The sequence below is a fragment of the Osmia bicornis genome, chromosome 6 (assembly GCF_907164935.1).
Source record: "Osmia bicornis bicornis chromosome 6, iOsmBic2.1, whole genome shotgun sequence".
Taxonomy (NCBI): Eukaryota; Metazoa; Arthropoda; class Insecta; order Hymenoptera; family Megachilidae; genus Osmia; species Osmia bicornis.
The window spans coordinates 1,502,255-1,516,298 of record NC_060221.1 but is presented as its reverse complement, the minus strand read 5'-3'; the positions used below and the strand labels follow the sequence as shown (position 1 = coordinate 1,516,298).

At 41.8% G+C, this 14,044-nt stretch overlaps 2 protein-coding genes across 10 annotated transcripts in view; one reads left to right on the top strand and one right to left on the bottom strand.

The window, feature by feature from the left end:
• Window positions 1-4,306, top strand: part of LOC114873494 (unconventional myosin-IXb) — a 55,106-nt gene extending 50,800 nt beyond the window's left edge. For 6 of the 7 annotated variants that reach the window (XM_029181875.2, XM_029181872.2, XM_029181874.2 and 3 more), the window contains 6 exons: window positions 208-379; window positions 487-698; window positions 879-1,141; window positions 1,359-1,631; window positions 1,716-1,815; window positions 2,096-4,306. In XM_029181875.2, the coding sequence (XP_029037708.1) occupies window positions 208-379; window positions 487-698; window positions 879-1,141; window positions 1,359-1,631; window positions 1,716-1,815; window positions 2,096-2,253 (1,178 nt within the window). In that variant the 3' untranslated portion in view covers window positions 2,254-4,306. The remainder of the gene's footprint in view (window positions 1-207; window positions 380-486; window positions 699-878; window positions 1,142-1,358; window positions 1,632-1,715; window positions 1,816-2,095) is intronic. The other variant, XM_029181876.2, reaches the window with a different exon arrangement.
• A 2,549-nt stretch (window positions 4,307-6,855) lies between these two features.
• Window positions 6,856-14,044, bottom strand: part of LOC114873503 (beta-1-syntrophin) — a 216,888-nt gene continuing 209,699 nt past the window's right edge. For 2 of the 3 annotated variants that reach the window (XM_029181902.2, XM_046286125.1), the window contains exons 6-8: window positions 13,784-13,998; window positions 13,143-13,360; window positions 6,856-10,320 (exon numbers count right to left, since the gene is read on the bottom strand). In XM_029181902.2, the coding sequence (XP_029037735.1) occupies window positions 10,228-10,320; window positions 13,143-13,360; window positions 13,784-13,998 (526 nt within the window). In that variant the 3' untranslated portion in view covers window positions 6,856-10,227. The remainder of the gene's footprint in view (window positions 10,321-13,142; window positions 13,361-13,783; window positions 13,999-14,044) is intronic. The other variant, XR_006829508.1, reaches the window with a different exon arrangement.

Below are 14,044 nucleotides of genomic sequence, written 5' to 3'. Positions count from 1 at the left end.
TTCGTCCGGATAGTCGGCGACGCACCGAGTTCCAAACTCGCCTGCTACTTTTCTCATTTTCGTTGAGACGTAGAAACTTGGAAATTCTGACTTTGATATTAACTTTTTCCTTGTACTAAGGGAATGTCTCTTACAGAGATCAAGAGATTCGTCCGCGGAGTCGACGATGCGTTTTAATTTCTTACAAATTACTCTTCTTTCTAAAAGATACCAACAAAGACGTGGTACCTGACGACTTGGTAGCTGTATTTTACAAACACACCTGCAGTTTTGGTTTCGCCACTCATCTGTTTGGCAGTGAATTGAAAGCATTGTACGCGAGTGACACAGTACCAAGGGGTGTCAGCTTTAGGATATCACCAACTTCTCACACAGATCTGTAAGTTTCTCATCTGTCTAACGATTGACAATAAATGCATCCCTATTTAAAAACGAAGAATTTGTTAAATCTTCGTCTTGACGAAGCTTAATTCTCTTCGTTTCCAGTCTGAACGGCGACGAGCCTATCTCCACGTTAACACAGGACTTTCATACGAGGTTGGATAATCTGCTGAGAACTCTGGTCCACGCGCGACCCCATTTCGTTAGGTGCATTAGGAGCAACGGCACCGAGACACCCCTCCATCTAGACAGGGCCGTGACTATGCGTCAGATACGATCGCTTCAAGTTCTGGAGACAGTGAATCTAATGGCTGGCGGTACGTCTTGAAACTCGAATCTCAAAGACCGAATTTATCTTAGCCCGTAATCGTTCGGTGGCTCGTGTCTGCTCTTTCCCCAAGGAACTGTCAATTAACTTGACAACTTCTCTCTTCTTTTTCGGATGAGTTGCATAATAAAATGAATATAAAGGGTGAATTCATCACGAAAACTTGCAGGATATCCACATAGAATGCGTTTCAAAGCGTTCAACGCAAGGTACAGGCTAATCGCGCCATTCAAGCAGCTTCGCCGTGCGGAGGAGCAAGCCGTAGAGGATACGAAGCTTATCCTGCAAAACGCTCAACAATTGAAGAGCAAATTCGGCGCGAGTACCAGCTGGGCTCTCGGTAAAAGGCACATCTTCTTGAGCGAGGGCATTAGGCAACAGCTTGAGAATCTGCGCTCGGAAACGCGCAGGAAAGCCGCCACCGTGATACAAGTAATGCAATTTTTCGCGGTTACCTTATCTCCTAATTACTACGGAAACCTAAAACGCGAGATTTCCTTTATTTTCTTGCTTCAAATTTCCGCCTTATACTCTTTCAAAGGGTATTTGAAATTTAAAGAAAAATATCATTTATTTCGTTTCGTGGGGCAGGATATTAGATGGAGGTTAAAGAAATTTACAAGGGTATCGTTTATTTCTTTACCGTTAGGCTACGTGGAGAGGCTGGCGAGTGCGTAGAAGATGGCCTTTGAGGAAGACCACGATAGGCGTGACTTCCGGGATCGGTCAGAAGAAGCCGCAACAGCCCACGTCGGCCAACACGGGAACCGTTCAAAGGAACGTTACGGCTGGTACGGCAACCGGAACCGGAACCCGACCCAGGCCACAGCCAATCGCTGGTACACCACCACCCGATCCTTCGGAGAAGTGCGCCGATCAGAAGATGATCCAACAAACGTGCACCCTCTTTGGACTCGATTTGGTAAAGAGATATTTGGAGAATCTTTCCAACAATCTCGTTTCTATGGAATTTCTTCTAACCAGGAACTTTGGAACTTTGTTTCAGGAACGACCACCACCTGTTCCACCAAGTAGATCCTACACCGTTACAGGAAATACGAAATTGGGTTACCCTCAGACAAGAATCATGAAGATGCCTTTTCCAGGTAAGGGAATTTATCAATTTATCAATTTATAGATCGTATAATAGACTTTGATCCAAATCTAAAATCCAAATTACTATGATGATGCTTTTCTCGAATCTCTGTTGGCTATTAACCCTTTGACTGGGCGTCTTCGAATTTTCAGTCTAGAATTATTCACCAATCGAGATAGGATCTTAAATATGTATATCCTTGGGCGATCTTTGCAATCTTCTTGGATGTTCCACTCGTCTGTTCGCAGTTTCCATTTTCCAGATAAACGAGGATTTGTTTCTGTTTTCAGAAGAGGGTGAGGGTGAGGTTGTTCTGCTTAAGGGTGAAACGGTATTGGTCGTAGGCGCGTCTCCTAGACGGGGTCACCTCTTGGTGGAGCACAACAACACAACCCTCCACGTGCCTTATCAATTCATGGAATTGAAACCTTGTAATATTAACGTTTGAACGCGTTATTTATTTAATACCATCTCGTTGTTCGATCGACGCCATCGTGTAACCGAATCGTTTCAATTTTCAAGCTAACCATCGAAAGAACAAACGAAATTCTTACGAAGGGATTCAGATTTCACAGAGACGCGTGGTTACGAATGAAAGAAGAAGCCTGATTCGCTTCAGGACGGACGAAGGTTTTCTTTGAAAAATCACAGTGGCGTAATGACCATCGCACACGTCGGTTCTAATTTAAAAGAAGTAGAATCGGATTACATTCCTTCCCTTTGTTACTTTTCTTCAACGTCCAACGGTAATCCACCATTATGCCGGCATTCTATCTCCTTTAACATATCCTTTCCACTTCTTTGTGGTACTCTTTGTGAATCATTCTCCATGCATAATTATTTTCCATCGAGGAGAAAGATTATTATTCTATAAATTTGCATCGGAAATGTAATTTTTTTCTTTTTAAATCTTCCATCAGTGGCGTCGTTTCGACAACGAAAAATGGTAAAACAGCGGGCACGAAGAGGATTAAGTAGCTTAACTCGTTGAGCTCTTCCGGCAGGACATTAAACTTTGTCCTTTAATTAATTACACCGGCCGTTAAGCGAGTTTAACGCGGAAGTCAGTACACAGGTGCTTATCACAGCCTCACCGTCGACGTTCTCCTTCTTGCGCGGCACCACCTCCCTGCGAGTCACGTTCGTCTTCCATGTAGATAAGTACACGCACGTCGACGTGCATCCTCGAATTAGTAAGCATGTTAGCCGTTAAATAGCTTCGAGACTGGTGCTGACTCTCGGGAGAACGTACAAGCAACCTTGTATGCATAGATTTTACTCCGTCGTTGAACAACGATGTCTCGTCGGCCCCCTGCTGAACCCATTAATTCCCAAAGCTTCGAGTACATTGTTATCAAAGCGTAAACAAAAGTGAATGCAAATAGGTAATAAGGTAAGAATAAGTATTTACTTGTAATACTAAGAGTATTAATGCGACTGTAAATATTTACTGAAAATTTGTGGTCACGAAATGCAAACTTTGGGTATTAATGAATTGTTCAACCCTTCATTTCTTCTTATTTTCTTTTTGTAAAGTACCGTGCAAAATACGTATTTTTATTATAAATTTCTAAATGGTGTATAACTTGAAATATACAGAGGACCTATAACAATAGGTTTATTCAAATTATTTATAGTACCAAGTGTAGTAGGTATTTTGGACGGTAAATTACCATGGATGGAAAGGAGGGTTTAGCAACGTAGACAGCTGACGGGGGCCAATTTCAAGGGTGACTTTGCTGTGTCTAAGAAGAAAATTGTAGAAAGTAAGATCGAGAGGGTCCTCTTTGAAAGAGTCCTCTTGGGAACCATTTGAAGAAGCGTCCCCATGACGGGGAAAGGCTCGAAGAAGCCGAGGGTTAGAGGATATTTACCAACAGTATTCCTTCGTCTATCTTTGAATTCTTAGTGCCAATTTCTAGAGAGAAATCTGCGGCTACGATATCGTGGAAAATCTTCGAATGTCCCCTTCAATTTTATCCAACTTTCATTCAACAAACTTATAATCAACTTTTTGTGAATCATTCTCCATCCAACGCATTTAATTACAAAAATTCGTAATGAAACAACTAATTATCTATTTTAATTATTACTTTGATTATTGAAGAGAACATTCGATCATTTTGCACGGTGTATTTGTACATGTATAATATTCGATTAAGCTTCTCTTTGTAAGACAATTCGACGATAAGTATAAAGGATAGGTCTACTCGATATTATTCTATCATTATCGCGAATAATCATAACGCCACAGTTCTAACATTGAATCGGGAAAGGTAGAGATACGAGCGCTTTGTAGATACAACGAAAACTCGTTCAGTTAGAAACGATAAGCGTCCATTGAGAGAACCAGTTCGCCCTAGAAACTCTCTCGAGTAACATCTCGAGGGTCTGTACATACCAGTATGTATGACGATGTTACGTAGTTTACAGATACCGAAGCCTAAAGTACGAGTATAGGTAGCTGTAAGTGCGTCGAGATATTTTTTAATAAAATGTGTAAGCGTATTTCAAACTATAGCTCTGTGATTTGTCTAATTTTAGAGCACTGAATCATTTAATATGTTACCGGCAATGTATTCTATAGAATGCCTGGCGTTTTGAGGCAAAGTATAAAATATCAGAATTATTTTAATATTATATAAACTTTTCCTAAGCATTGCAAGGATTTTGTAAATTATTCTAAAAATTAGTTAAAAGGTTTTTAATTTAAAATTCTAATTTTGGGAAAAATTAATATCATTTATACCAGGATTTAGATCTATTTTTCATACATAGCCGATAACATATACATTAATTGTACGTTATTTCAACCCTGTAATCGGTAAATTTCATCCCCTGTTCAGCAGTGAAATCCATAAATAATTGGACGTCGAAGTTAAAATCAACCCGTCCAACAATATTTTCGTAAAATTTCTCTGTCGTAAAGGTATCATCGTCCGTCGAATAATTAACCAAATTCCTGTCCACCGTGACGCGGATCAAAAGGAGTCATGAAGTGAAAACGTAACCCACCGAGCGGAAACAAGCCAACCGAGTTACATAAATTCCACTGGTCGCCTGGCCCACGGGACAATGTTAATTAAAAGCTAATTAACGCCGGATCGCGGGATCAGTCGCGTTGCTCGTTAATGGGAACGCTACTCGCGCGATACCTGGTTGTTATCGTTTTATTTATCAAGCTAGATCCAACGGCGCGTGCAGTTGCACGTGTAACCGGCACCACGTGCACGAATGTTGTAAGTCGTTCAGGCGAGATAAGCACGCGTGTTTCACGCCTGAGTTACCTCGCGAGGGAGACGTCTTTAACGCCGTTCGAATGGTTCGATGATGGAACGAGCTAGGACGATTGGAAAATTGAACGCGTGACACGTTTGTACGCGTACCGAGTTTAAAATTAAGAGTTCAGATATTAAATTCCCTCCGGATGAAATTACTTTTATAGCCGGGTTCCCACGAGATATCGTCGATAATCGCGACCGGATTCGAAGCTGTTCCCGCCGGTTCGAAAGGGGTGGTCTGCTTCGCGAAGATAAGGAAAATCTCCGTGGACCCACCCTGAAAAATGTGTATCGCGCAAATAACTGCTCGTTTACGTCGGCTTTGTTTCTGTTTCGAATTAGAAATTGCTCGATAAAGAGAGAGACTGAAAGAATAAGTTACAAAGGAATTCCCAGAATAGATTCGATTGGATCTTTTAATTAAGCATCGAAAGCGGAAGTTTTCGGGATTTAAATATTATAAAATTCTAAGTATAAATACGAACAGCTTCGAACAGGAATGTTCGAAGGAGATATCGAAATATAAAAGCTTCGAATTCAGTGCAATTATCTAGATAATTGACTTAAAAAATCGAACTTAAATTAAAAGTTATTTATTATATTATTTTATTCCTCTTTATGGGCCAAGGCCCACCCTTTCCAAATATCTATTATTTCATCTCTCTTTATGGATCAAGACCTACTCTTTCCAAATATTTATTATTTTATCCCCTTTTATGGGTCAAGGTCCACCCTTATAAATTATTTATTACGAGGGCCCACCCTTGTATCCCTTATATTCCTCTACAAGGGAAAAGAATTATAATTTAATGTGATAGAATAAAGTTTGCACCGCGAAATTTTTCATGACATTCGTCGTCTACTACGGTGATCGAGCTTCCAACAACGTCGATGACCGTGGTTTGACAGCGAGATTTTTTTTTCTCGCAACGAGCTCGGTTGTTTGTGGTGTCGCTGGCACCCATGGGAGATAGAAACGATCGAATTTGGAACAGTGTAACGGGACAACGTCACGGCCTCGTGTACACCGAAATAACCTCGGTCGCTTCGATTTGCATTTCAATCGGTCTCCCTATCATTTCTCCCTCCCTGTTGTTGTCGAAAAAAAAAAAAATGCGTAACCAACCCCCTTCTGAATCCTCTCCGCCAATTATTGCCCTGCCGTCCCCTTGGATCAGCTTCATTCTTTCGTTTCAGGGAAACTGGATTTAGTTTCGATAGGGTGGCTCTCTTTGTTTTCGAGAAGAATTTATTATTTCAACTTTCCATCCCCCAAAATGGACGATATCGATCGATAGTGTTATTTGGGTTTTTAAGAGTCTATCCAGAGAAACTGACAAACGGTTGCATTATAACAGGTGTCTGGAAGCGATCGCTTGATTTACGCGAGCTTGCCGTGGGTTGTTTCCAACCCCTTCGCAAGTCGGACGGGAAGACGGATCAGGAAAGTTTCGCGAGCCAATCACCAGACGCGGATATCGGGTCCGACGATAAAAATGACAAAGTCTTGGAACTTTCTCCTCGTCGCGTCTTGTCGGAACATCCCCCGCGTTTCTTTCACCGTTTCTTCGATCTCTCGTTAAATTTTACGTCGACGACGATACGCTTCCGGTCGAACGGTCGTCAATTCATCAAGGTAATACTTACCATTCGCGATCCTCGATGAGAAACGAAGAAAATCTATCGTTGGTTGAAGGGGAGAAAGACTAGACAAAGATTTTCTAACCGGTCTCATTTATTTGGTAACTCATAGATATACACGTTTAACGTTCTCTTAAACCTAGAGAAAAGAAAAAGAAGATAAAGGAAATCGAAAACGCAACAGGACTTCGTGCCTCTTTTTTATGGAAGGAAAAAAGAGAAACGACGAGTCCTAAAATCATTAGAAAAATACACAGTTTGCGCGCAAATCCTTTCAACAGAATCTCGTCGATGTTTCAAACTTATTCTCGCGATTAATGTCGTTACTCGTTCCCTAGGCGGGTGTTTTCTCCCTTCTCTCTTTCTCTGTGTATATGCGTTTGTGTACACGCTTATGTGTGCGCGCGTTCCTTTCGCCCTAAGCGTCGTGTTAATTCTCAATGCGTTTGCAAATGTTTCTACGAAGAACAGATGTCCCGTTTCGCATAATTATTCATTAACCCTTTCGAAGCCAACGATCATCTTTGGCCGCGTTTCTCCGCGTTCAGACGGAATTGGTAGAACGGTCGGTTGCAAAATCGCCAACACGGGGGAATATTGTTTTTAACGATACGATCGTAGAACGGCAACGAGCCGTGTCCCGTTCAATTAGAGCAGCCACTTTAACGAGTTAAACGGTGATTCTGGCTGGAATTCGATAAGGTAAACGCGTATTCGAGTCGGAAGCGTTGATTCGGCGAATCGGTGCATCAAGTGGTGGCTCGTTTCTACCTATCGTTCCTAATTTCACGCGTTAATTAGCGACTCACGTGCTAATTGAACCCTTCGATCGATAAACCGTGATTGCCTCAACACCTTGTATCTTGGCTATTACGGGGACGAGCGAACGTGTCGAACAACTTCTGTTCAAGTTTCACGCGTTAACATATGTCGAATGTCGACGGTGAAAATGATCGTTTTGCAGTATGTCACGTTATTGTTACTTTTTACATCTCCTTTACTGTATCATCGATGGATACGTTTAATGGAAAATTCATCCACCGAGGGATTTGTTGCACGATACGTGCAATCGGATGTTCGAACGTTTATCTCCCTCATAATTGCACAACTTTGTAGCTTTAGAATCGAGTGAAATTCATTGGCTGTGAAAGTATTAATGGAACGTGATCTGATAAATCTGGTTGCGTTTTGAGTCAGATCCTTTTACTGAATTTTTCATGGTGAATATTAATTAAATGTAATTTTATCCGCAAAAATAGATTAACACGTTGGCTGCCATTTTATATAATTTAATTATTATTCAATTTTGAAATGTAAACGTGTCTAGTTGTAAAGAAATGGTAAAGTTAAAAAATTCATTTTGTTAATTAATGAAATAACGAACTCATTTAACGGGCTTACAGCGAAAGGAACGGCTGGCAGACGAATGGACACAATCAATGGTACGTGGATTCGTTGATATGTTCTACTTAATGTCGAAATCTTATTATCGTACGGCCGCACCATAAGAAAAGCCAGACGAGGCCAGGTGCACGGATTTATACAGATGAAAAGGAAACTGCACTCTCTTACACGAACACTCATTCCTCAGCATTCGATAGCTTCTTGGCTCCGAGTTGCACCGGTTTGCCTCGTAATGCGAATAATTCTTTCGTTACTAGACGATTTTCTCTTTCTATCTTACAGGGAGGGTAACTCGAATTGAGATTGGAATCACCCTATGGGATTACATTGCTCTATCTCGATTTTATATTCGTCTCTGACATCTTTGTGGTTCGTTCTTGCCTCCGGTCAGATTCCTTCACTCGTTTTACAACCGCTCTAAAGAAAAGAAGATGGGACCAGGGTGCTTTATCTACGAATTTATGGACGAGGGAAAGGGTTGTGTTTCGATGGGAAACTTCGTTACACGAGAATAGGGTGGTTTATTAGTACGATGCTGGAATTATTTTAAGAGGATTCATTTAAGGGATATTTTAATAGAGATATTTCTTAACTTCAATTATGAATTGCTATCTAATTAAATGAATGAAAGTGAGAAAGCAGTAAATTGAAATAATCCTTTGATCCTCTTTGAGTTCAAATGAACGATCACATAATTTTCATAATTATTCCATCTGTTGGGGTGTTTGAAAATTATTTCAAATAAGTAGGTACACCCAGGATTCCCATCTATCTCCACGAGTCCACCCCCTGAAGAAAGCAAGAAAATCAATCGTACAGCTACCAGGTATACACATCGACGTTTCTTGGCATCATACATTTACTCGCGTTAAGAATACGAATCGTATAAAACAACTATTAACGTCCGCCCGTTGGTCGTCTCATCGCATGGGAGATGATCCACCTCTGCGATCACACCTTTCAAGATACCACAACTTTCTCCACCTCTCTTTTTTTACCTAGAAGATACTTAGAAATCCTCTAGTAACAAGGTGAAAAAGTACGAGCCAATCGCGATAATAATTTATCGATCCTCCGGTTCGGAGTAACTCGCGTAAATATCGCAAGACGAAACGAAGCACACCCTGTTATCTAAAGTTTCGCCATCAGCTGTTGTTCCAGCCGGAGAGATTAACGCTGTGAACTCCTTAAAGTCGCTTTTCACAGACGTTACGAAACTTGGCTGGATGATGCTAGAACTTTACAACACACAGACATACATACATACACACAAACACACTTCTCTTCAAACCTTTTCATGTTGTTGTTGTTGTTGTTGGTGGTGGTGGTGGTGGTGGATGAAAGATCGGGCGATGAACGAGGGGCGGAAGTCGAAAAGAGAAGAGCCAACGGGCAGCGTACGGGTTGGACAGTAATTGATTAGCTTCTCCTAGTCTCACAACTCCATGAAATCGTGCTTTCATCATCTTCTCACCATCTTTAAATAACACCATTAATTTATCTTTTTTTCTTTTCTCTTTCATTCGTTTTACTTAGCGTTAGGGTAGATAGTTTTAATCGGTTACTTTAGGCGCGTTGATTAGTTACGATTCTCCCCTCCCAGTCCCTCCCACTGATTCTAGCCTACTTGTTGCGTGTACTTTCCTGGAAAAATCGCGTGGTGGATGGCTTCGTAATCGCCCGGTTAAATATTACTTTCTTTCTTTCTTTTAGAGAGTCTTTCTTCCCTATCGAGTAACTCGATCACGGACCATCTTGATCGATCCTTCACTCAGTAATTCAACCCCGATCGGTTCGAGGTTAGAAGCGCGAGAAAAAACGCGGATCCAGTGTTAAAAGGATCCTCGAGAGTCCCTTTTTATATTGTTCCTTGGAAGCTTGATCGGTTCTTCCTGGTCCATCGAGACGTTCCTATGGTTGTTCTTTGCTTTCTTCTGCCTACCCTGCCACCCTTTCTTCTATTCTCCTTCTCTCTCTCTCTCTCTCTCTCTCTGTCCATGGCGAATCGCATGGATTCAGTGGAGGAAGACACTGGTGACGGACCTGGTGGTGTGGGGCGGCAGGTCGGGGGCCTCCGTAGGGGCCCCCTCGTACCCCTATGCGCTCAAACCGAGCCGATGAATCTTTGCTGAGAGGAAGTTGTGCAGGACGAACACGATCGGCTTCGGACAACTATCCAAATCCAGCTCCTGGAACATAGAATTAACGATGGAATAGAATAGCTGACATCAAGCACCGTGCGTCGCCGACTTTCGGGAAGAATTCTTGAGAAGTATAATAGCATTCTAAATCTTCATTTCGCACATTACAATATCCTTCCTTTTAATAATGCGGAAACATGTCTGTGAGTGACGCTGAGACTTTGTACGCATGCTTGAAAACAAGGCAGAAAAATATTATATGTGTACTCTTACAATGATAGTACCACAGTATCGATCGAGCATTAAATTTTTGTTAAAAATTCAAAGTAAAGATTATTTGCATTAACTTTAAGACGTTCGTTGAATGATAACCATTTAATTAGCGCCACTGTCGGTGGCCGTGGGGTTTTAGTCAGTAAGAATCTGACACTCCCCCGCCGCCCTCCCCAGGGGTTGGTGGGGGGTCTTATGCAAGATTTCCCCACGTTAAAAAAAAAAAAAAAAAAACAATTCTTTACACCTCTGCTTTCCTTGCATTCCTTAGATCCCTGCATTCTTTACATCCCTGCATTCTTTACATCCCTGCATCCCTTACATCCCTGCATTCCTTACATCCCCGCATCCCTTATACCCCTGCATCCCTTGCATCCCAGCATCCTTTACATCCCTGCATTCCTTACATCCCTGCATTCCTTACATCCCCGCATCCCTTATATCCCTGCATTCCTTACATCCCCGCATCCCTTATACCCCTGCATCCCTTGCATCCCAGCATCCTTTACATCCCTGCATTCCTTACATCCCCGCATCCCTTATATCCCTGCATTCTTTACATCCCCGCATTCCTTACATCCCTTTTATAAGCATCTCATTATAGCGCCATCTGGTTTCGAAAAAAGGAACTAAAGCTTGCTGAAATTCTGGCCCTCTAGCGGGAAAAATGCGAACTAAAATCTCGATGTCGGATCAGCGCCATCTGGTTTCGAAAAAAGGAACTAAAGTTTGCCGAAATTTTGGCCCTCTAGCGGGAAAAATGTGAACTAAAATTTCGATGTCGGATCAGCGCCATCTGGTTTCGAAAAAAGGAACTAAAGTTTGCCGAAATTTTGGCCCTCTAGCGGGAAAAATGTGAACTAAAATTTCGATGTCGGATCAGCGCCATCTGGTTTCGAAAAAAGGAACTAAAGTTTGCTGAAATTTTGGCCCTCTAGCGGGAAAAATGTGAACTAAAATTTCGATGTCGGATCAGCGCCATCTGGTTTCGAAAAAAGGAACTAAAGTTTGCTGAAATTTTGGCCCTCTAGCGGGAAAAATGTGAACTAAAATCTCGATGTCGGATCAGCGCCATCTGGTTTCGAAAAAAGGAACTAAAGTTTGCTGAAATTTTGGCCCTCTAGCGGGAAAAATGTGAACTAAAATCTCGACGTTGAATCAGCGCCATCTGGCGGCAAAAAAAGGAATTAAATTTTGCAAAAATTTAAATTTAAAATTATTTTAAATACTTACCTTTACTTACCTTTACTCGAACCAGTGGCCATAAGTATTTTATTTATAATATATTTATTATAAGGGTTGAAAGGATACAAGATATGTAGGGAGAATTGAGGAGTGTAAGGGATACAGAGATATAAAGGGTACAGAGATGTAAGGGATGCCGGTATATACGAAATGCAGGAATATAGGGAATATAGTGATATAAGGGATACAGGGATGTTAAGGATGCAGACATGTAAGGGATGCAGTGATAAAGGGTTGGGCCTGGTGAGGCCCTTAAAGACAAAAAAATAATAAATAACTAGAAAGGTTTAGCCGAGGCCCATAAGTGAAATTGTAACAGATTAATTCCCCGTGCATAACACGGGGCGTTTCACTAGTTTAAATACATAGTAAATAATAATGTAATATAATCGTCTGCTCGGTGACGCCTTTCAAAAGTAATCTTTAACACCTCTGAAACGCAAGTCTTAATAATTCGTAAGAATAAAGAATCTTCAACGTTTATCCTACTTCGATAGGCAAAGTTTGCGGTGCCAGGGAAACCTGAAGAACTTTAAGGCCAAGGGAGTTAAATCCGACCGATGTAAAATGAATGATAATCCCAACGGAACAGAACTTCGCTACGAAGAATTCGTTAAGAAGTAATTATATCGCGAAGAAAGCGTTCTGTAAGCTTCGAGATCGATTTAATATCCCGACATTCTTCGGATAATCCCACCGGCAATACCGGCCAAGGGAATATTTTCCATCGAACCGATTGTTGTTTTTCCACGGGAAAGAGGACCGTATTTTTCAACGAGCGTTATCGAACAGTTCCATATCGGAACGAGCCGAGTGATCGTGCGCTTAATAAAAATTCCAAGGAGGAACGATTCCAAGGATTCTCCATTTGCAGCTTCGTTTCAGAAAGCTGCTCGAGAGCGGAATAATTTTTCCATCGAGACGTCTGTCGCGGAGAAAATTCAACCCTCCCTTATACCTTCTTGATGCTTTCCTCCCTAGCCCCACCCCTTTCCCTCGATTATGAATGACCATTGAACGGAACCGAACGAACAGTGTTTGGGGAAGATGTAAAATACGTATTCTTGCTATCCTCCCACAATCGAGACGAACACAATAAGCCATCTTTTTTATCCCAGTTCCCTGTGTGTGTGTGTGTGTGTGTGTCTTGTTGAAGATAATAATCTTGATAGTCTACGTGAAGTCAATTAAAATTCTCAATACTCGATGGATGAGAAAAGGGGAGCCTCTTTTCTTTTCACAATACCTTCGTTTCGTTCGCGACATTTTCCTTCTTTTACATGCAGATACATCAGGGGATTTTTATTTAAAATCATGACAATTTTAATTAAGAAAAATATAAAATTACTTACAATCTCTCCATCTTCGCCGCCGAAATCGAGCCACAGTAGACGCGCCCCATCGTCCGCGGACATTTTCAATTTGTCGAAGGATTTTCTCCATAACGGGGTCGGCGGTGACCCTGGACTCACCCCGTTCCCACCGACGCCCCTTGTCCCAGCCGCGTAAAGCGTGAAACCGTCTTCGTGATTGACAACCAGCTGGCACGCCTTTCCTTGCCACGTGCATCCTGTGAACAAAAATCCCTTTGGTTAGAAATTTTCATGAAAAAAAAAAGGAGCAAACCTAACTGTACGAGATACAAATTTAACGCCTGGCGATATTTCTTGTCGACTTTCTGCTCGCGTAGATATTCACAGTGTTTCATGATCGATGAGAGTTGAACGAAAAGCGAGAAAAAGGTAGAACGAACCCGGGCAGAGAGCATTAATCTCAATTTATTATTGCCGTTCGTCCAGGAACGATGAAAAGAAATTAAAATTCATTCGAAGCAAACGGGCATGGGACGCCGTGTAACAACGAGCAGCTCAAAATACCCCGGCCGTTCCGTTTCCCTTTCCTGCAGCAACGCGTATTTCACCCGCTATTATTTATTTCTTATTTTAGCCTTAGCTTAAATATATTTAAAATACAGAAATTGCGGTGTACTTACGAACGGTGTATTCTCGTAACGAATGAGCAGCCGCGTGACAGCCCTGAACGATTGCCCTGGCCCAGGCAGCTAAATCCCTCCGCGTCTCGGCGCGGAGATGATGCGTCACGACGCCGTCAATTGTGCCTACTCGTACCGCAAACGTCGCGGCGTGTTGCGTCGTTCCACTACTGCTGCTGGCTGCCTCGCTCTGTCTCGCCGGGGAGGACACCAATCTGCAATCAAACAATGGTAAAAATGTTAATAATAAACGAAAATAGT